This window comes from Crotalus tigris, unplaced genomic scaffold (assembly GCF_016545835.1).
Source record: "Crotalus tigris isolate CLP2741 ecotype Arizona unplaced genomic scaffold, ASM1654583v1 scf7180000017668.6805642782:7212621, whole genome shotgun sequence".
Classification (NCBI taxonomy): Eukaryota; Metazoa; Chordata; class Lepidosauria; order Squamata; family Viperidae; genus Crotalus; species Crotalus tigris.
The window spans coordinates 442615-465738 of record NW_024096554.1 but is presented as its reverse complement, the minus strand read 5'-3'; the positions used below and the strand labels follow the sequence as shown (position 1 = coordinate 465738).

Here is a 23124-nt window from a genome sequence, read left to right as displayed (position 1 = left end):
CTGAGCCCTGACAGTCCTGAAGAAGCGTCGATCAGCTGGAAAGCAGCACTGATCCTGGCGCTTCCGCTGAGCCCTGACAGCCCTGCAGCTCCAGCCATCTCTTGCTCAGGCTTGTGTGATGCTGCCACCGGTTCAGCTCATTTCCCTCTCCCGCTACCACTTTTCTAGGATGGCCGCGTACCACCTGCCAGGTTCCAATGTACCACAGGTGGTACCCATACCACTGGTTGAAAAGCCTGGACTAGAAGACCTCCAAGGTCCTAACTCTTATCCTGCATTCTGTACCTTATAAAAAAGTATTATCTCCTTACTAGAACTGATGATGTCACCTAGTTAGGGTAATGAAACTAATGCAAAAAAGCAAGAAAGCTGAAGGAGCACCAGGGACGCCTCAAAGTATTATCTCCTTTGGCTGTTTCTGGAGTTTGAATTGAAAACCCACTGCTTAAAGATGGCAAAGACAAATGATTAGCCCTTTTCCATGTAGACTTAAAGAATTATTCCATGGAAATTCAGGGCAGTTGGTTATATTCAAAATTAAGTTTTCTGTGGTATGGTGAAGACATGCCATTTCTTCTGCTTAATATATGTGGTGGGTTTTCTTTTTTTTGGCTGGGTTGCTTGTTAAACTGCCATTTGTTTCTGTATTCTGGAGAAAGTCATGATCTAAACACAGTATTTCAATATTGAATATGACATAATTATTGTATATGGTGGTTTTGAATAAACAGCTATTTTTAAGAATGTTAGTTGAAAATCAGAATAGCATGGTCAGAGAATGGAAGGGAATTACTATACTGGACAACAAACATGTATATGGTGGAGTGCAAACTGACTATGAGCTATGTTGACCATGACGCATGCTCCAAAAAAGCGATAAATAGTTGTTCCTTTCTCTTTAGTGTTGGTCCTATCACACTCAGAATATTGCTTACAGTTCTGGCTACTATATTTTAGAAAGGCCATTAATACTGGCATGTTCAGAGGAGATCAAGATGATGGGAGTTTAAGTAAAAACTTATAAAGAATAGTAGAAAGCATTGGATATTTTTAGCCTGCAGGAGATAAGATGAGAAACATAGAAGAAGAGGTGGATTTTGTGACTTTTGAGAATGCAGACAAGAAACACTAGATTTGAATTGCAAAGAAAGAAAATTGTATTGAATGTCAGGGAAAAAAAATGTAATGAAAGGCTATCAGGGAATAGGGAATGGTGGTTTCTCTTTCATTAGAGGTGTTTAAAGGCTAGATGGCAGTTTATCAGGAATCCATAGTAATGAGTTCTTACAGTGGGCATATATAAGGCAGGATTTAATGATTTCCAAGGTGTCTTTCAATTTATGATACTATAAAAAAATTGTGTGAGTTTCATTTTTTGTGGTCTTTCAATCAAAATTAATGGTAGATAATTTGCTGCTTTCCACGTGTTTTGGACATTTATTAGCATTAAATCCAATGTAGAATTTTAAAAAGTTATGATCTAAAGAAGACTCAATTTTAATTCTTGAAATGTGTTCTTGAAATATTCTATTTAATCCTTTAAGTAAAAGAATATACATTTTTGGTTGTCATATAAAATAGTGTTAACGCAGGTACATTGTTGTAAAATTATTAGAAGAGGGATGAACTGAAATTCCATCACGGGTGTTTGGAGAGACGTTTGTCACGTTAGGAGAAATATCATCAAGCAAATTTTTTAAATCATATTAAAACTTTTTAGAAATTGTCTTAAATGAACAGCAAAAATAATAAATCTCTAAAGCTAAACTCATCCCAAAAAGATTTTTTCTTAAAAAAAATTAAAAAGGATAATTTGATGCTGGTAGTTTTAAGAGACAATTACTTAAAAGGAGCACTTTCTATGAATTGTTTTTAAAATCTATCTTGCAATGTTTTTTTATTCCTATTGTCAAATAGAATCCAGTTTGAGAAATTATACTTGAGAGTTTATCATCAAGTTTGTTTTTATGAAAATCTTTTGTTGCCTCCCTGAAACTTAATATTTAAGTTTATGATAAAAATGCTATCGTTAACTCCACATTATGCAGGAGCCTCATCTTGCTATACTCCCCTGAGATATTTTTTTTTCTTTAATCCCATTTCAGAATATATTAACTTTGAACATATTTCAGGTTTTTATTTTAGGACTAGTGAACAGAGTGTTGCTTATAAAGCAGATTTTTGGCTTATTTTCACTTTTTTCTATAGCTAATAGCTCCTATTCAAAGATTAGTCTTTGTGCTGTATGTAAAAGAAAAGAATTAACCCTGTATATTAAATTGCGATTACGAATGGCAATAAAATACACCCTCATCAGTATAAGTATTTAGAAAAAGGGCTAGATAACGTTTAGCAGCAAGAACTTGATTGTGAGTGTCCTATAGTAGTACATTAAAAATGACAGCTTTTACTGAAGTAGTTTTTTTTAAGTAGATTGGAAAGGTGAGTTGCAGATAATAATGATAGTTCATAGAAATAAAACATATTTGAATATACCGTATATTCCGGCGTATAAGGCGACCCGGCGTATAAGATGACCCCCGTCTTCGGCGCCGAGTCGCACGCCTAGAAAGTCATCTTATACGCCAGAACCTACCGTTATTTCCGGCATATAAGACGACTTGGTGTATAAGACGACTCCCGACTTCGGCGCCAATTTTAACGCTTGCGAAAGTCGTCTTATACGCTGGAAAGTACGGTAACTTTTCTTTATTTCAACTATTGTATAAATAAGATGATTTTTCTATTGACTACTGCATTCTATTAAGGCTGCATTCATGTAAAACTAACAAAATAAATCCAATTAAATTAAGTGAAGTTTTCTGATAACTCTATGATGCCATGGTAAATCTATTCACAAGGTTTCATTTTTGCCTACTGTATTTTAAGACCCTTAAAACTTTGTTTATTTTTCTAACATTTCATATAAATAATATTTCTGTATGCTTTTTTTAATCCAATTGGATTCCAGAATACTATAGAAATAATTTAAAGATTTTTTTTCCCGGGGGTTGAAGAATGATATTGAAGCCTTTTTTTTTCTTTTGTTTTTTAAATTAGATTTTAAATTCTAAAATAGGTCACTTGTGTTTGAGGTATAACTTCCATTTACTTTCATGCTAAGATACAGTATAGAACTAGCATGAAATATATGACTAGGATTGGAGAGAACCATGAAACTTATTTCTTAATTTTGGACCAGTTACTTTCTCCCAACCTAGCCTATTTTACAAATTTGTTGTTGGAAATGAATAAAAAATAAAATCATCAGGTAAAAACTGCCTTAAGCGCTGGGAAGAAAGTTAGGACAAAAATCTAAGAGATACATAAATAAAAATAAGTATGAGGTTCTAGGGTTATTTAGCCAACTGAAACTATTATCAGTCACATAGGGTGTTTTCTGTTGGCTATTAGTTATTAAAGAGTACAGGTAGAGTCCTTGACATAAGACCACAATTGGGACCAGAACTTTAATTGCTAAACAAGATGGTTGTTAAATGAGTCACATCTGATTTTATGACTTTTTTGCCAGAGCTGTTAAGCAAATCACTTCTTGTTAAATGAATCATGCAGTTGTTAAGTGAGTCTGGCTTCCCCCGTTGACTTTGTCAGAGGCTGCCTGGAAAGGTTGCAAATGGTGATCACATGATCTTGGGAGGGTCTATGACAATTTGCCATGGCCAGCTTGCCGCAGCCAACTTGTTGTGGTCAATTTGCTGCAGGACAACTCGCCACAGCCAATTCGCTGCAGGACAACTCACTGCAGGACAAATGTTACACTAATATCAAAGAAATAGTGGAATAGAACCATTGAAGAAAGGATGCAAAAAGAGGGACAGAATGAAATGTGAATGGCAAAAATTAAAATATTTTTAAATTTATTATAAATAATTAAATATAATTGTTAAATTGTCCTGAAGCGAGTTGTCCCATGGCGAGTTGTCCATGATGAATTGTCCTGCAGCGAGTTGGCCTTGGGGAGTTGCACGCAGTGAGTTGGCTCTGGCAAATTGTCCCATTCAGTCCTGGGATGATACAACTGTTGCCAAGCATCCAAATTTTAATCATGTGATTGTAGGGATGCTGCACTGGTTGTAAGTGTGAGGACCATTCATAAGTTACTATTACTGTATAGTGGACATTTCATCTAACAAATGTCTGTTTTTCTCAGAAGTGTGAAGTTCTTTAATTCTGCTATCTCATTTAACTTAATAGGCAAAGTAGTTTTGAATGTATCTCTGTTGATGATTTATCAAGGTGAAATTTCTTATCTGACTGCAAAAACATGTCATTTCTATTAGTAACTATGACCACTGGAAAATTTGGAGGTGGGGGAACCTCCCTATAAACCATGTACTTGGAAAAGAGAGTAGCTAGTGAAGGGTAATGCTTAGCTACACAGTGTCATATTTTCTTGAGGTACACTTTTTAACTTCAAAGTTATTGCATTACTAGCAATGAAACATATCTTTTGTTCATAGTTTCTTACTTTTAAAAATGTGTATGTTCATAATTTTGGATTGGCATTAAAATATAAAATACACTATTTCCTCTCAGTTTTTTTTTATTTTAAAGTTGGAAAGTCTAAGCCTGCTTAGTTCATTATGTATGATCTTTCACAAGCTGAAAAATAGTGGTTCTTTGGTCATATAAAAGTTTTTTTTTCCTTTGCAATGAACAAAATTTAGTGTCAATATTTTTGTAATTAAACTTTTCACTTTAATTAACCAGGTATCAGTCTCCTTGGAAACCTAAAATGGAACAAGTACCCTCCCAGGCTACAAGAATTAATAACTATGCTTATTGTAGAAAAGCTAAAGATGTTATTATGAAAGAATTCCACTGACTGTTGTCTATAAATGCAAATCCTGTTTCTAGTGAAATCAATGTTCTTGTATCTGTTTCTTCTGTCCACATTGTGTAACAGTTTAGAAACCAGGATGGGACTGCAGAGGAGATGGCTTTCCACCTGGCTCTTGTTTGTCCTCTGATTTGATAATGGAGTAATCTGGCACAAGTAGTCCTCAACTTATGACCACAATTGAATCCAGAATTTATATTGTTAAGTGAGAAATTTGATAAGTGAGTTTTGCCCCATTTTACAACTTTTCTTGCTGCATTTGTTAAGTGTATCCCTGCAGTTGTTAAATTAGTAACCCGGTTGTTAAGTGAACCTGGCTTCCCCATTGACTTTGCTTCTCAGAAGGTAGCCAAATGATCACATGACCTCCTAGGACACTGCAACTGTCATAAATATGAGTCAGTTGTCAAGCATCCAAATGTAAATCACATGACCCTGGGGATGCTGCAATGATCATAAGTGTGAAAAATGATCATAAGTCACTTTTTTCAATGCCGTTGTAACTTTGAATGGTCACTAAACGAACTGTTGTAAGTCAAGGACTACCTGTATTAGGCTGTTGCTTATGACATCTGAGAACTAATTCTTAAAATATAAAATGAGTAAAAAGAACAGAAGCAAATCACTTTTAGTTTAAACTCCCATGTGGCAATAGCCAGATTTGAAATTTTTGATATATCTTGGATGCTCTCATAAATACTTGCTGTGAGACATAGAAATTATAAGAAAATGGGATTCACAAAATGGGATTTTTTTTTCAAATTCAGGTTGTGAGATTTGAAATCAAGTACCTTTTCCCCATTTTTATTTGTGGGAGGCCTCATAATTTTATTGTGAAAATGACAGATATCAAAAGCTTTTATTTTAAAAATTGAACAGTCTTTTTGTCTATAGAAGTTTCTGCATTCTGGCAACTCTTTGGATACTGTATTTGCACTTCCCCCATACACCATAATCAGGTTGAAGATAGTATCACTGTTTGGAACAATACAGAAGAAGAATTAACTCAGTGACTACATTAGTTGCAGATCCAAGGAATCTTGATTAAGACTAAATAAAGAAACTCCTACATAGGGGTGGTATGGTTTCTAAACAATTTTTAAAAGCCTCATTATTTCTACACTCATAAGCCTGTGGAAAAAGGAGAGAACATAGCAGGCATAATTAACCTGTTAAGCGAGGGACAGTGATTTCCAGGAGTCCCCAGATGAAGAACCTCTGAATTAAAGAAAACTTGTAGCTATGAACAGGCTGCCAGTTACTAAAAATGGCAGGTTGTGTTCTCCTTAAGCCGACAAAGCACTGAAGATCTACAGTGCTTTCAAGAACTGCTGAAGCCACGGATTTTTTACATGCAGCCTGTTTTCAACGGTTCCTAAAAATATTGTGATCTTCAGTGCTTCATCAGCTTAAGGGAAGTCAATGTGATCCACATTTTTTAGTAATGGGCAGTGTTGTAAGTACAAATTCCAACTTAAATAACCAATTTGGGCTAAAAACAGGAAACAACTCATTTTTAATCCGGGAACTGCCTTTTTTCCATGACATTTTAAGAGATTCAGAATTTTAATGTTTTAATATTTTGACTTGCAGTGCGAGGATGTCGCCCTGGAAAGATTGTGCAGATGACAGAAGCTGAAGTTCGGGGTTTGTGTATAAAATCACGAGAAATTTTTCTTAGCCAGCCCATTCTCTTGGAGCTAGAAGCACCACTGAAGATCTGTGGTATGTGCCAATTTCTTTACTTTTAAAAGAACTTTAAATTGGATGACAATTTCTCAAAGTTGATGATGGATTTAAGTTATATAAAGAATAAGCACAGCAAAACATTTCAATCTGAAAGGATGATTGGCTAGTTTTTAAAACTTAGTTTTAAAATTAAATACAGTCATTGCAATGGAAATTAAAAGGTAAACTAAGAACTAAAATGTATAGCATTCTGTGCAGTTATTTTGCACCTGTAAGTTTGAGATCTTCTAAATACCCTCTTCTAAAGAAGCTGTTTGTCTTTTGATCTAAGTCAGGGGTCCCCAACCCCTGGTCCGTGGATTGGCAGCAGGATGCAGGCAGTACGTAAAACCATGTACCCTCCGGTCCATGGAAAAACCTTTCTTCACAGCACTGGTCTCTGGTGTCCAAAAGATTGGGGACCTCTGATCTAAATATGAAGAATGGCAGACGGTTTTGAGACTTTGAAGGACAGAATGACACTAAGAGCTCTTACAATAACCTTCATTTTCCTAAATGAATACATAGTACAGAGAAATCTGTTACTTACATTCATCTTTTCAAGTGGTCTGAATGATTGTCATGTAGGGTGACATAGTACAAATAAAAATAGAAAGTAAAAAATACTAAATCTTAAGTTTCATTTAAAATGTATTGGGTTTGCTGGGCTTTGTATTTTTGCTAGGTGTAATCAAATGCTAATGCCATAAAAAGACATTTACTATTTTGATTGTATTATGTAATATTATGTATGTATTTACTATGTTAAAAAATATAGAGTTTAGAAAAGAAACCTTGGAAAAAAGAGATCCCTTAAATCTAATCAGATCTTTAAGTCTCCATTCCTTTAAAAAAAAAAAGCAATTATTTATGAAGAAAGTTAGGGAGGCTCCAGGACTTTCAATAAATCTTTTAAAAATTTTATTAAGGAATTTCTTAATAAACTTAAGACATCAAGAGGATATGACCCCATTCATACCCTAAATGGTGGTAAAAGTTCACATTCCAGAACTTGACTCACAAAGAAGTTGGAAAAGGGGGAAAAATTTTATAGCTCTTTTCCCTACTGTCAAGCCTTTTGGAATCTTTACCTCTGTTCTGGGATAATTAGCAAGTGGAAATCAATATTTGTATTTGAAAGGAAGAGATTACAAGAAAGTAAGCAAACACAGTGGGGAATAAACTTTGAAAGGAATGCCTTGACACCTTGCTTGTGGCTTCTTAGGATACAAAAGGCAGCTTTGGGGTGAAATTGATTTGGACCTGAGTGCTAATCAAGGTTGCAGAGCTGAGCTAACTTTCTGTTAGTACCTTTCAGGGAAGTGCAGTCTGTCTGGCAAAGAAAAGTAGTTTAGAAAGCAAGAGCTTGTCCAAGCAATCTTTGTCCCTGCCAGAGAGGAAATTCCTGAGAAGGGGGAAAAGGGGGAAGAAAATAAAATTAAAAAAACAGGTTAGGCAATTAGGCACAGGACAGCCACCTTGAATTATTTATAAAGTAATAAAGGCAGGATAAAAATCTAATAAGTAAATAATCACCAGGAGTTAACTCAGATTCAAAGGCACAAATAAAAAAGGGAGGATGAAGTTTATTTCATTTGCAGAATGAAGTTATAATGCCACTATAATGGTATTGTAATGGTTGCTGCTGAGAAAGGTTGAAGGATTGATCCAATTTAGATGAAATCCTACTGTGCTTAGCATTTATAACCATCTTCTGGCATCTCCTATTCTTTCATCTTATGAGAAATGAAATGAGAAGAATTTGCTTTCATTTCCAGGTAGCCACGTCCAAACTAAATTATGATTAATTTTAAATGAATTATTTTACCCATCCAGGATGGTTTGATAGTTTGAAGTTGATGTGCTTTGATATATCGTAGTTCAGCATACAATATATTGTCTAAGTTCTGTTGTAATTGAGTAAAAAAGTACTTTCAAAACATACATATTACAAATGAAAATAATAAAATGGGCAACTGTATACAAGAATATAAAATATCAATGTTAGTATTTTATTATGTAATTATGAACAATTATAACATGTCAACTGCTAAGTGAAATCTTAAAATACCTTAGCAAAAGGACTGTCTATAATTGTTATCTGAAGAATGTCATATGAATGTGGGAGAGGCATCAAATTCAAAATCAATTATGGTTCACTCATGTCCATAAATAGATTCTATTTATAATTTACATGTGTGATAATATCAGTTTTGATTACATAGATTTAATATGTGCTGGTATTGCTAAGGGCAAATTAGCATATATCTTATTCACATGGTTGATCTTAACTGATTAGTAATTATAAACAACTGAATGTTTAATACTCTTATGACGGCTTATGTAAAGGAATGGAAAGGAAGATATTCTATTTTAATAATTTAGTAAACTTGTATAATGCCCAACTCTCAAGACCCTTGAGAGGCTCATAACAATCAAATTATAATAGAACCAATAAGACATCGAATAATGATAAAAGATGGCAAGTTCAGTGAAGCAAAGGGTCTCACTCTCCTCACAAAAGGCCTTGGTAAAAAGCCAGGTCTTTAAACTGTTCTAAACAGCAACAAAATGGGGCCCATGCAGATCTTGGGGGGGGGGATCCTCATTCCATATACAATCTAATGCAGAGGTCCCCAGCCTTTTGGGTACCAGGGACCAGTTACGTGAAGAGAGGTTTTGTCGCAGACTGGAGGTGGTGTGGTTTTGTGTGCTGCCTGTATCCTGCGGATGGGGCTTTCCTTGTTTGTGTGGCCCAGTTGCTGACATGCCGCGGCCCAGTACTGGTCCACTGACCAAGGGTTGGGGACCCCTGGTTTAATGAACAAAACAAATTAGAACTTATTTGCAAGATAAAAATTAGGCAGAATCTTGAATCACCTTTAGAACTTATTATATTAATTATTGGAGAACTTGAAAAGCAAAATTCTGCAAGATTCTGTTTTTATTTCCAGTTGTTTAGATCAGTGTTTCCCAAACTTGACAATTTTAAGGCATGTGGCTGTGGAATTCTGGGAGTTGAAGTCCACATGCCTTAAAATTGTCAAGTTTGGGAAACACTGGCTTAGATAATTGTAAACTGATAAAGCCTCATGATACTTATTATACAACTTTTCTTAATTTTAGGTGATATTCATGGCCAGTATACAGATTTACTTCGATTATTTGAATATGGAGGATTTCCACCAGAAGCTAACTATCTTTTTCTGGGAGATTATGTGGATAGAGGCAAACAATCCTTGGAAACTATCTGCTTGTTACTTGCATATAAAATAAAATACCCTGAGAATTTTTTTCTCTTGAGAGGAAATCATGAGTGCGCTAGTATAAATCGCATCTATGGATTCTATGATGAATGTAAGTAATCTTTCTATAAATGATTCTCTTTTATGAAATGATTGCAATATTTTGAAATGCTTGATAGAACATTTATGATTCTTCTAGTTTGTGACACATCCTCTTCCAACAGCATGTTAGTAAAATAGTTGAGCAATTCATGTCATCTATATAACTTTTTGAGTGGTTACGCTACAGTGTAAATATTCTTCCAATTTTATTAGGTAAACGACGGTTTAATATCAAACTCTGGAAGACATTTACAGACTGCTTTAATTGTCTGCCTATTGCAGCAATAGTAGATGAGAAGATTTTCTGCTGCCACGGAGGTAAGAAAAAACCCATTTTTATATTGATGAAATTATTTCTTTGTTGAAAAGTTCAATAAAAAATACAGAAATGTTTGATTTCTTCTAAGACAAAATGTGAAACTATATGATCACCCTACCCTAGAATACCAACATTTTCCAAGAACCTGTCCAAGAAAATGGAATAAATCAGAAATTCAGCTCCCTCAGGAGGGAACATAAAACTTGCAAAAAAACAAGGCACGGCAGTTTAATTCATTTTCTCAGTCCTGAAGAAAGGCAGAGGTTATAAATTTGAAGAACCAAATAAATTAGTTGAACTATAAGGTTTGCACTTTTAATTTTCGCTGTATCATTTACTATTTGTTCTTTTATTACCCATCAAGCCACTTTGCAAATACTGTAGTTAGGACTCATGAGGCGAAGGGTATGTATAGATCACAACCTAATATTTTAAAACAAGAGTGTTCCAAATAAGCTTACCATTAAAATAACTTGATCGGTACTCCAGTTTGTGATACAGAAGTTGCTTGATGTGAATTTGTTAAGCTTTAACTACTAGATTTCTTAACATTTGCCTGAACTGGGAAAGAAATTGTAGATGAAGTTCATATATGTCAGTGTTTCTCAACCTTGACAATTTTAAGGCATGTGGACTTCAACTCCCAGAATTCCACAGCCTGCAATGCTGGCTGTGGAATTCTGGGAGTTGAAGTCCACATGCCTTAAAATTGTCAGGGTTGAGAAACACTGATATATGTGAACATGCAACTAATATATAATATAATAACAATTTCATAAAAGATGCAATCTTTAAAAATCACCAAGTATTGATATGATTAGAACATTTAACATAATATAAGCTGATTCAAAAGAACAAAATCCTAGATTTTCAAAGATCTTGTGAACACTTTTTAAAAAACTAAATCTAGTTCTCTGGGATTAAAATGACCATTAAAACACAGTTAAAAGGAATACATTTATTTAACAATAGTTTTGACAATTACACCCAAGTAATTTGTTGGAGAAGGATCAAATTCAATAAATACTGAGGGGGGGGGACTTCCTAGTGCCTTGCATTTAGTTCAGGAACTTAACGCTCCCAGTTAACAGTCTTGCCATCCTACAAGACCAACTGGAAATCTGTGGACTGTTTTTTCAAAGGATATGCTAATATACCAAATGGAGGGTTATTGGAACATCTATCATAATGAGGCTACATCCAGCCTTACAAAGTTCTGTTCAGCTTTTGGTGATAAACAGCAATCAGTAGATATTTGAAATAGCAGTTTTGTTTCTATGTCTACCTGTAGGACACTTGTACTAATAACAACAAAAGAATGGGAAAGCATGATCATTAGAATGCCAGCACAGCTAGATTTCCTTTTATGAAATGTTAGTGAGATAACTGAGGTAACCAGTCCTGAGTTAAGTGGTATAGCAGCAAGCACCTAGTTTACTGTTTGGTCTATCCACCTACACTGTCCTGTCTGAAGAAAAAAGCTTGCACATGTACTCAGGAAGAGAAAAACTGTTTAAGATGCCATAGAGTTATTTTGTTTTATGTTAAAGAACTGGATTTGGAATAAATATATGGAAGACAGTGTATGTCACTCAAATGAAAATATCAGATTAGTCTCTAGACTAAATTAGTCTCTATTTTCTCAGTTCATTATCAATGGATTGTATCTGATCTAGAGCATGTATTTAACTAGGAATAGAATTGTATACAGTGGTCTTATTTCATGAATGGAATGCAGACAGATCAACTTCTTCATCTTGTACATCCTCCCCATCTTCAGACCTATGCTATATAATTAAGAAATTCTCTGAAACTAGGTCCATGCATATTTGCTTTGCACTTGAAGAAGTCTATTAGCATAGTATTAGATTTCGCTTTCTATGTGAAGCTTTGTACTGACCGTTAATATGGTTTACTTGTGGTTGTTTTGCTTCTTTTTACTCAACTGAACCAGACTAATTATTGTATTTCAAGTCTTGTTAATTTAGTTGCACTAAAGTATGCATCTTCGTAGTACTGCTTTTATAAAACTTAAAAGTTTGAATTGGCTTGATTTCTAAAAATGCAGTCCTTTTAAAGCTTTTTCAGAAACAACACTCATTAAATTTGATTTGAATGTAGTTTGTTAATTCTTGTGCAAATTCTTCCTATATCAATAGTATGTCCAGTGAATATTTTATCTGTTAATTTCCTATTCTGATAAATTGTGTTGTTCTATAAATCTGTGTATTAGTGCAGGGCTTTTCAACCTTCAATCTGCCCACCGGACGGCATTCTTCCTCCTGTCCTGATAAAGTACAGGTAGTCTTCGACTTACAACAGTTTGCTTAGTGACTGTTCGAAATTACAATGGCACTGAAAAAAGTGCCCCCCAAGCCACAGCCGAGCAAGACACCTCCCTGCCCACCCGGCAGCCCTCTTCCTCCTGTCCAAGGTTTTCATTGTTATGAGCATTTCTGTTGAGGATTGGCAGCGGGGGTGGGGGGTGTTTGATTTTTATTCCCTCTGCCTGCTGGGTGGTTGCAGCAGGTTTTGGTCACTTCACATGACCCTGGGACACTGTAACCGTCATAAATATGAATCCGTTGCCAAGCATCTGAATGTAAATCACAAGACCCTGGAGATGCTGCAACATTCCAGCTGATCAGTGCTTCTGGGCTCAGCAGAAGCACCAGGATCAGTGCTGCTTTCCAGCTGATTGGTGCTTCTTCAGGGCTCAGCAGAAGCACCAGGATCAGCGCCGAGCTCCAGCTGGAGTCTGGCACTGATCCTGGCGCTTCCACTGATCCTTGACAGTCCTGAAGAAGCGCCGATCAACTGGAAAGTGGAACTGATCCTGGTGCTTCCGCTAAGCCCTGACAGCCCTGCAGCTCCAGCCATCTCTTGCTCAGGCTTGTGCGATGCTGCCACCGGTTCAGCTCATTCCCCTCCCCTGCTATCACTTTTCTAAGATGGCCGTGTACCACCTGCCAGGTGCCAATGTACCACAGGTGGTACCCATACCACTGGTTGAAAAGCCCTGTATTAGTGTGTTACTATGCTAGGTATTTTAAAAAGAATTAGGATTTGCCTTTTGACAATTGGGAAGCAGTGTTTGTATCCAAAGCACTATTCAGGGTAATTTAGAAATAGTCCTGATTTTTTTTTTTATTGAAAGTTTTTTAAATTTTACAAAACAAATCCCCTCCCCAACCCCCCCCCCACCCTCCCATACCCTCCCCAAACCTCCCAAACCCTCCCCCAACCTTCCCAGAGCTGAGTACAGGCTTAATTAAAATTTTTCAGAAAAAGAAAAGAAAAACTTAAAACACATATAAATCCTAAACAAATCTAAATACATTAAATTAAATAGGTTATCTTCTCTAAAAAATAATAATTGCAATCATTAAACACATTATAATATACTCTAAACATTTTCTAGTATCATACTTATATTATTATCCATCATTCTGTATAAACTCCCTCCAAAACACAAATTTAAACATTACTTTCTTTGAATATCTATACCTACAATATAAAATCTAATCTCTCCCACTTTCTTTATCCTAGAACACAAAAATAAACATATAAACCTTCATTATACCATTAAAACTAAATACTTAAACTTCTTATCTAAGATTTTCATTCAATCTCCATAATCTTCTCTCCTATCAAAAAAAAACTTAAAAGACATATAAATCCTAAACAAATTTAGGTACATTTAATTAAACAAGTTATCTTCTCTTAAAAATAATAATAATAATAAAAAAAACCCCAATCATTAAACATAATATACTCTGAACCTTTTCATATCATACTTATGTTATTATCCATCATTCTTTATAAACTCCTTCCAAAACACAAATTTGAACATTACTTAAAACATTAGAATTCCCTTATACACATTTAAATCTTTACCAATAACAAATTCCATCCACAATAAACACATTCCTTATCAGTCTCTCTTGTCCATAAACCATTAAAATTCCCTTATACACATTTAAATCTTTACCAATAACAAATTCCATCCACAATAAACACATTCCTTATCAATCTCTCTTGTCCATAAACCTCAAAAGTGCTTTGAAAACTGCCCTTAAAGCTAACTCCAAAAAGTTTGTAAATCTTGCTTCTCCCACAGACTCAGTACTGTTTTGAATATTTAAACTAAGTACTTAAACTTAAACATCTTATCTAGAATTTTCATTCGATCTCCATCCTTGTCAGTCTCTCTTATCCATAAATCTCGAAAGAAGTGCTTTGAAATCTGCCCTTAAAGGTAGCTCCAAAAAGTTTATAAATCCTGCTTCTCCCACAGACTCAGGAGCCAATACTTGTGAGGCTTCCTTAAACTCCTTCTTCTGTTGCTCTTTTTCTTTACGATTATATGTTGCATGAGTTGTCCTCTGCTCCTTCATCTCAACTTGTTGAGGCCCCTCAAACTGAGATTTCCCATTTTTCATTAATATAGGCTCTTCAGACTGCAATTCTACCCTTAAAGGTTGCTCCAAAAAATTTATAAATCCTACTTCTCCCACAGATTCAGAAACCAATAATTGTGAGGCTTCCTTAACCTTCTTCTGTTGCTCCTTTTCTTTACAGTTATATGTTGCACAGGTTATCCTCTGCTCCTCCATCTCAACTTGTTGAGGCCCCTCAAACTGAGGTTTCCCAATTTTCATAAGTATAGGCTCTTCAGACTGCAATTCTACCTTCTTTTCTTCCAAAGCTTTAAACTTAATAGATGGCGATGAACATACCCCCAGGACCGAAGTATAAAAGTCTTTTGCTTGAGAAACAGTATTAAGTCTATAACATATCCCCAGGTAATTCACCACCATTCCAATCGGAACATCCCATCTGAACAAGATTCGTCTCTTTTTAAGTTCATCTGCTAAAAAAGCAAACTCCTTTCTTTTTCTTAAAATTTTAGATGGGATCTCCTTTAGAATTATAACATCTTGTGAAGCAATTTGAAATCTCTTCTTATAAAAAGCTTGTATAATTTCGTTGCGCAGAGATCTTTTCCCGAAGTAAATTACCACATCTCTTGGCAAATTCTTTTGCACTGCCACCACAGAGTTAACTCTAAATAATTTTTCAATTTCACTAAGTATTTCCTCTTTTTCTTTATTCAAAATCACAGCAAAGTCCTTTGCAACCATCTCTCTCAGATCTCCTTGCACAGACTCTCCCAAACCTCTGATTCTTAAGGCATATTCCATTTGTCTATATTGAAGCATAAGAATCTCATTTTCCATTTCTTTTTCCATGCTTTCAAATTTTCCCTCCATCAATTCCACTTTTTCTGGTACCTCTTCTACACGAGAGTTCAGCTTTTCAAGAACAGAGGCAACTCCTTTTAGAGCCAAAACTATCTCTTGCCTCAAAATCTTATTATTTTCCTCTAAAATCTCTTTCATTTCTGCCCTAATTTGAGATATAACATTTCCCATCATATCTTGCAAATCCTTCACAATTATTGGCTGTACCAAGGAAGAGGGTGAAGCTATTGATTTAGGTTGTTGCACTGATGATAACACCGAAGAAGAAACCACCTTAGGAGCTGTAGGAATTACTGGACGCTTTGGAGCCATCTTAAAAAAAATCTTTACTCCTTCTTAAAAATTACAAAAATTAAGCAAAAGAAAAAGAGAGATTAAGTCCAAAATAATTCAAAAAATCCTTCAAAAGGAGATCATTATAACAAAAAAAATACTGAACGCTTTGGAGCCATCTTAGAAAAATCTTTACTCCTTCTTAAAAGTTACAAAAATTAAACAAAAGAAAAAGAGAGATTAACTCCAAAAAATCAAAAAATCCTTCAAAAGGAGATCATTATAATAAAAAGAAAGGAGTTAAAAAAAGAAAAGGGAAGAAGAAAAAAATAATTAAATAGAAAAAATCCATTCCATTTTTTTAAAAGTACAAAAAGCAAAACAAAGAAGTTAAACAAAAATAATAATGCTTCTAAAATCCAAACCCAACATCAAAATCAAATCCACATTCCGTTCCAATCATTAAAAAAAAGGAAAAGGATAAAAAAAAACACCAAAAAGCCTGCCGATCGCCATTCTACCTTCCCCCCCCCCAAAAAACCCGAAAGGCTTGCCGATCGCCATTTTACTTTCCCTTTCAACGAAAAGAAAAAAATAAAAAGAAGGAATATAAAAGTAAAAGTAAATCTTTAAACTTAAAATCCAAATAAAATCAAAGAAAGCAAAAGCTAAATCCTCTACTCAGCTCTGTCCGCCTCTAAAAAAAACTCACCAGATCACTTTAATTGCAGAGGTGGTTGCAGTGGCTTGTTTTGTCCCTAGGGACAAAAGCAGCTGGGAAGCGGAGACAGTCTGAACTCCGTGGGAGCACTCCTCTCACCCCCCAAAAAAAGCCCTGGGGGTGCATGAGAGTGGCTCTACCACTATTCAGACAACCCTCTCCCCCCCCCCTTTGCCCGGGAGGGGGATTTTGAACCGCTGAACAGATGATGGCTGCTGTTCATAGCGATTCAAACACTTACCCAGGAGGACGGCTACAAAGTAGCCGCCATCGCGCGCGCAGATCCACCGGAAGTCAATAGTGCTGATTTTTAAAAGTAGAAGTAATAAGATCCATTACTGCATTTCCCTCCATAAGTATATTTGTAGGGATTCATATAGTGTGATAACTTGTTCTGTATTGACTCTTGTTCTTAATCACTTTGATTATAGGAAATTGCATGTTTTAAGGTGATCCATGCGTTTTTCTGGATAACAAAATGTTTTATTTATTTGTATTGCGCCTTTATTATTTTCACAAATAACTCAAAGCGGCAAACATATCCACCTTTCTCTTCCTATTTTCCTCACAACAACAACCCTGTGAGATGAATTGGATTGAGAGAGCAATTGGCCCAAGGTCACCCACCTGGCTTTCATGGTTAGGTGGAACTAGAACTCATTTTCCTGGTTTCTATCTTAGTGCCTTTGAGATTTTTTTTTTTTTTAGTTTTAAGATTGCAAACATTTTTCTAGGGAACGTATTATAATTCCAACTAAGAAGATTCATTTGAATTGTTTTATAGTGGAAACTGCCTAAAATCTACCGTATATTCCGGCATATAAGACGACTTGGTGTATAAGATGACCCCCGTCTTCGGCGCCAATTTTAAAGCTTGCGAAAGTCGTCTTATATGCCGGAAAGTAGGTAAGTTAATTTAAAATGTTAGATTTTCTGTGCTTCTGTGTGTGGATGTTTTTATATAGTTATTAAAGTGTAGCATACATTTTCAGTGTGGTGCAAGTACACAGATCTTTTTCAAGACTTGTAAGACATACCAAAGTATCAGAAAACTTCAAACCAAATACAAATCTTATGTGTAGTCTAACCCTGTGCTTGCTTACTATTTGTATTCCTTCCCTTGAATTGCTTGTTTTTCTGTACTGTTTTAAAATGATGATGATGCAGCTGCATACCACAACTAAAACCGTCAGAGGCAACCTTTTACTTACCTAGCGGTAGCAATAACTTGTGTTTTATCATAGCAATCCCTGCAGCAGTACAAGTTCTTTCTCCAGCATGTAGAGGAATGTAGACTCCACGCATGGGATGATTTAGTCTTCTAGCCCAATCAGACCAAACAATCAAAGTTGCCACGCCTCTGCAGGGTCTGACCATGCCCCAGTTTTCGTTTGGTCTCAGCCCTGAAGACACATGAGAATTTGGCTCCTAATTTAGATTCAGAAAGGTAGTTATTGCCATTCGTGGTTTCTCTATCCTTTTTTTCCTTCTTGGGGGGGGGGATTGGTTCAGCTCTGAGCTCAGTGCTGCACCATTTCTTCTCTCTTAATCAATCCCTTCTCCGTGAGTTTTCAGAGGCAGACAGCTGATCGTAGATTGCTGCCTCCTCATTACAATCCACCTCCCCCACCCCCTCCCAAGATCTTCGCTGTGAATGCGAAGCTAAACTACTAATTTTCAGCTGAAAACTGAAATCACCTTCTTAGGTTAGTTACCAATTCAAACAACCTGCGGGCGCCATTTTGAGCCTCTAGAAGGCTCGATCCTCACACTACTCAAGTACTTCCTTGTTACTGTTGATTGTCAGCTGTAAATTACCAAAAAAAAAAAAAAAAACAGCAGGTGAACTGTTTGACTAAAAGAGCTGATTACCAGATTACTTGCAGGAGAGGATTTTTTCTCTCAGCTTGTTTCATCTCTCATCAGATTGTCCCGGCCGCCATTTTGGGCTCCGCCCGATCACACACATTAAATTGACTGCTTTGTCCTAATTACAGCCTTTTCAGTCACGAAGTAACTTACTTATTTGGTGATTCTCCCTAAGTGGGAGGGGAATAGGAGTTCTAATTACATTCCTTTAGATCTTCATTCAGCTGCTTAATAGGCACCATCTCAGGTTGCCTAGTGGACATAGGGAAAATGCCTTGAGTCTTTCACTCCATTTTATCTGGTAATATTCCAGACTGTGACTTACCAGTACCTTTTAAATATCCAGTGCCAACAGATTGGATGGCTGCTTGCCTTCCCTGTTTTCCGCTGTCTGCATAGTGGTCGGCACTTACTGTCCTAGCCGTCACTAAGTGAGACACGAGGGTCAAAAAAAATCAATTAAAATAAAACAGAATTAAATTAAACAAGACATATACTGTATTCATATATAGACTTATCTTTAATTTGATACCTTTTCGGCCAAATTGTCTCTATTACAGTGGGCCTGAAAAATTGAATGGGGAGGACAGCCCCTGAGCGTAGCGCGGCTTATATTGCGTAGTGACTCCATGCTTAACGGTGGGCCGGACCTCACAAGTGCAGGCCTGTACCACCCAGGTGGGCCGTGGCCTTCCTTTCTCCTGCAGACCAAGGGCCGATCCAGGGATCTCCTGGTAAAAACCTGCCCTTTCTTCTCCTGCAGAACAGGACTGATCCAGGGATCTCCTGGTGACAACCTGTCTTTTCTTCTACTGCAGTACAGGCCACATCCAGGGATCTCCTGGTGAATACCTGTTGTTTATTTCCTATTGTTTATTTCAATATGGCGGATAACACCGTTTCACAGGCTTCCACCTCCAGTGGAAATATAAAACGCAAGCCATCCAGTCTGGATACACCTGCAAAAGCCAAGGCCAAGGTCAGACGGACCTCTAAGGCCGATGACAAGCAAGCAGATAGCAGACATGGGGTGCTGGAGCGACAGTTCTCCAAAGCCCAGCGGCAGACAGGAGAGACGCAGCTTATCCCCTCACCTCCTCTTGCATCCACATCAGGGGAGCATCGACCTTCCCCTCTTACACAGGATTGGTCTCCCGAGCAGACCCTGGACCAGGGTCCCTTGCTAGGATATGAACGGGATCATCTGTCCCTCTTTGACCGAGATTTGAGATTACAGGTCCAAGATTCAATTCCAGCTGCTGAGCCAGGACCTTCCCCAGTGTCTTGTGGGTCTCAGGGGGAGGTTACTACAGTCGTCCCTCCCCAAATCCCTTCAGCATCTTTCACGCCGATGGCGGCGGGTCTTCGGGGCCCCGAACATCCTTCATTTACTGTCCAGCTCCAAGCCATGATCTCACAGGCAGTGGTTCAGGCAATGGCTTCAGGGAGGGCCATTCCGGTCCAAGGACCGTCAACCCCCCCTACGCCCACGGAAACTAGGCATCCCAGGGAGTATGTGATTTCAGATCACGGTTCTCCACCTCAATCTGAAGGGAGCGAGATATCAGATTTTTCTACTCAGATTCCGGAAGAAGGCATGTGGTCAGATGGGGAAGACATTCAGGCGGAGGCCACTCCTATGGTAGGGGTGTTTAATCCAAATTCCTTCTATCCTCTTTTACAAAAGGCCTATGTCACCAGAAAAATTGAACCCGTGAAACCACAGACGACCGATCAGGACTCTGGACAGAGTTCTGACCCACTGTTTCTGGAACCGGTCAAGAAGAACGTACAGATACCTTGCCCCCCTATGTTTTTCAAATCCATTCAGGATCAGTGGGGATCTCCTGGAAGTTTCTCTGCTCTTGGGGAATTAGATCATAAGCTCTTAGATACGGTCCCTTCCCTCAACGATGTCCTCGAAGTTCCGAGTGTTGACAAGGCTCTCGCCCCCATACTGTCAGACACCAAAATCCCAGGAGATATGTCGGAGGCCCTTAAGGCTGAGGACAAGAAGTCTGAGATTTCCCTCAAAAGGACCCATCAGGCATCGGCTTGGGCTATAAGAGCCTCAACATCTAACTCTTTTTTCGCTAGAATTGCATTAATCTGGCTCAGGGAATTACAGGCCAGATTATCCCCAGACGAGGTAAGGGTTCACCAGGATGTCACTAAACTAAGGGCCGCACTGGAATACATGGCGGATGTGTCTCTGCAGTCGGCCAAATATTTGGCTCGGGCCATAGCTTCCAACGTGGCCGCACGCCAGTTATTCTGGCTAAAAAATTGGAAGGCCGATACCAGGCACAAATGGAGAGTAGCTGCGGCACCATATCATAAGGGTTGCCTTTTTGGAGAGGCTCTCACTCCTTACCTGACTGAAAACAAAGAAAAGTTGAAAGTACTAGCTCATGTTGTCAAAAAAACGGGCAGACGTTTTTCTCCATACACCCGGCGTCCTTCGTTCAAGTCTGGCTCAGACCGAACTACATGGAGCGGGTATCGGCCCTTTCAAGCAGGACCGGACCGCTCATCGGACCGGTCCGGCTACAGAGACAAGCCAAAGCCACAATTCCAGGCTAAGAGGCCCCTTCGCGGTAGAGGAGGTCGTCCTTTCCGAAAGTCAAAGTGACTTGAGGCGGATTCCTCCCATTGGTGGAAGACTGGCACTATATTTCCACAAATGGGAAAGACCACCACGGACAGTTGGGTTCTAACCACTATCAGAGACGGACTGTCTCTGGAGTTCCTCACACTCCCACCTCGGCGCTTCATCTCCTGCCCCCTATCCAGAAATCCCGTGAAACAAGGTCTCATGGAGGAGGCCATTTGTCATCTGTTAAGCATAGAGGCAATAGAGCGGGTACCCCCAGATCAATGGGGACTGGGTTTCTACTCCATCCTGTTCGTGGTACCAAAACCCTCAGGAGGATGGAGGGCGATCCTAGACCTCAAGGCTCTAAATCGGTACCTAATTTACCAAAAATTCAAGATGCAAACTCTTCATTCTATTCTGGGCAGTATTCGGCCGGGGGATTTTTTTACATCCATAGATCTGACAGAAGCTTACCTGCATGTTCCCATACATCCAAATCACAGGCATTTCCTCAGATTCAGGTATTCCAACCATCACTATCAGTACAGGGCCCTGCCATTCGGCCTATCATCAGCTCCAAGGGTTTTCACCAAAATCCTGGCGGTTCTCACCGCACAGCTCAGGTTGGTACCAGTCCACGTTCAGTGCTACTTGGACGATATCCTAATCCAGTCGTCCTCGGCACTGAACGCCCGTTCAGACGTGGCACTGACGATCAAGACACTCCAGGATCGTGGATTTATGATCAACTTCCCAAAGAGCCATCTGATCCCAACAAACCGTTTGCTCCACCTAGGCGCAATAATAGACACCAGCCAGTGCCGAGTTTTCCTGTCTCAGGAACGTCAGCTCAGCATACGTACGATGGTCACCAGGGTGCGCAAGGAGAAACGTGTAACCCTGCTCCTGCTGTCACAGCTGTTAGGAAAACTGATCTCATGTATTGCCATAGTGTCTTGGGCCAGGCTTCATACGAGACAACTACAGTGGTTTCTACTCCCTTACCAGAAACGGGGTGTAGCATGTTTTCCACAGAGGGTGCGAGTCCCACCACAGACACTCACGTCCCTCATCTGGTGGTTGTCCCCAGCACTGTCCAAAGGATCCCTGTTCAGAGAACCAACTCGGGTAACCTTGACCACAGACACTAGTCTGTTTGGATGGGGGGCACATCTGCAATCTCAATTCGCCCAGGGACGGTGGTCTCAACGGGATCTCAAGAAAAATATCAATTGGTTAGAGCTCAGAGCCATACACCTAGCACTTCGCCTTTTCCACAAGAAGTTGGCGGGCCGCCACGTGCTGGTTCTGACAGACAATGTGGCAGCAAAGGCCCATGTCAACAGGCAGGGCGGCACTCGATCACGGATTCTAATGTCCGAGGCCCAGTGTCTGGGGTCATGGGCGGAACAGAATCTGTTGTCCCTAAAGGCAGAACACATTTCAGGGGTGGAAAATGACCAGGCAGATTTTCTGAGTCGATCTACGATAGATCATTCAGAGTGGCGTCTACATCCCCATCTCTTTCGGGAGATAACTCACCGTTTCGGTTGGCCCAAAGTCGACCTGTTTGCATCCCCGAAGAACACCCAGCTTCCCCGGTTTCTATCTCGGTACCCATCCCAGGGTTCGGAAGGAGCAGATGCCCTCCGCAGCCCTTGGCCGGCGGGCCTTCTATATGCATTTCCACCCCTTCCCTTGATCCCGGCTGTCATCAGGAAGCTGTTACAGGAACAGGCGGAGCTAATCCTTGTGGCCCCGTATTGGCCGAGGCGTCCATGGTTCGCGGATCTCGTGAACTTCGCCGTAGCCCCCCCTTGGCAAATCCCTCCAGAGAGGATAATTCTAACACAGGGGGCCATATGCCATCCGAACCCACAGTGGCTACAACTAGCCGTCTGGCATCTGAGCGCCAGTTCCTGATGTGCGGATCTTACTCTTCAAGGGTGATAGCTATGATCCAAGCTTCCATACGGCCGGCGACGAACCGAATCTATGATGCCATTTGGAAGAACTTCTGTGACTGGTGTACCTGTAAGGGTTTGTCTATCTCTTCTGTCACTATTCCAGTGATTCTTGAATACCTCATGGATGGAGTGGATAAAGGCTTAGCGCCCAACACCTTGCGTAGACAGGTGGCCGCTCT

The 23124-nt window shown here is 38.7% G+C and overlaps 1 protein-coding gene across 2 annotated transcripts in view; it reads left to right on the top strand.

Moving 5' to 3' along the window:
• PPP1CB (protein phosphatase 1 catalytic subunit beta) overlaps positions 1 to 23124 on the top strand; it is a 42101-nt gene that overhangs the window by 8832 nt on the left and 10145 nt on the right. Inside the window, exons 2-5 of one of the 2 annotated variants that reach the window (XM_039337051.1) lie at positions 4928 to 5082; positions 6455 to 6586; positions 9716 to 9946; positions 10150 to 10254. In XM_039337051.1, coding sequence (XP_039192985.1) covers position 5082; positions 6455 to 6586; positions 9716 to 9946; positions 10150 to 10254 — 469 coding nt within the window. In that variant the 5' untranslated portion in view covers positions 4928 to 5081. The remainder of the gene's footprint in view (positions 1 to 4927; positions 5083 to 6454; positions 6587 to 9715; positions 9947 to 10149; positions 10255 to 23124) is intronic. The other variant, XM_039337050.1, reaches the window with a different exon arrangement.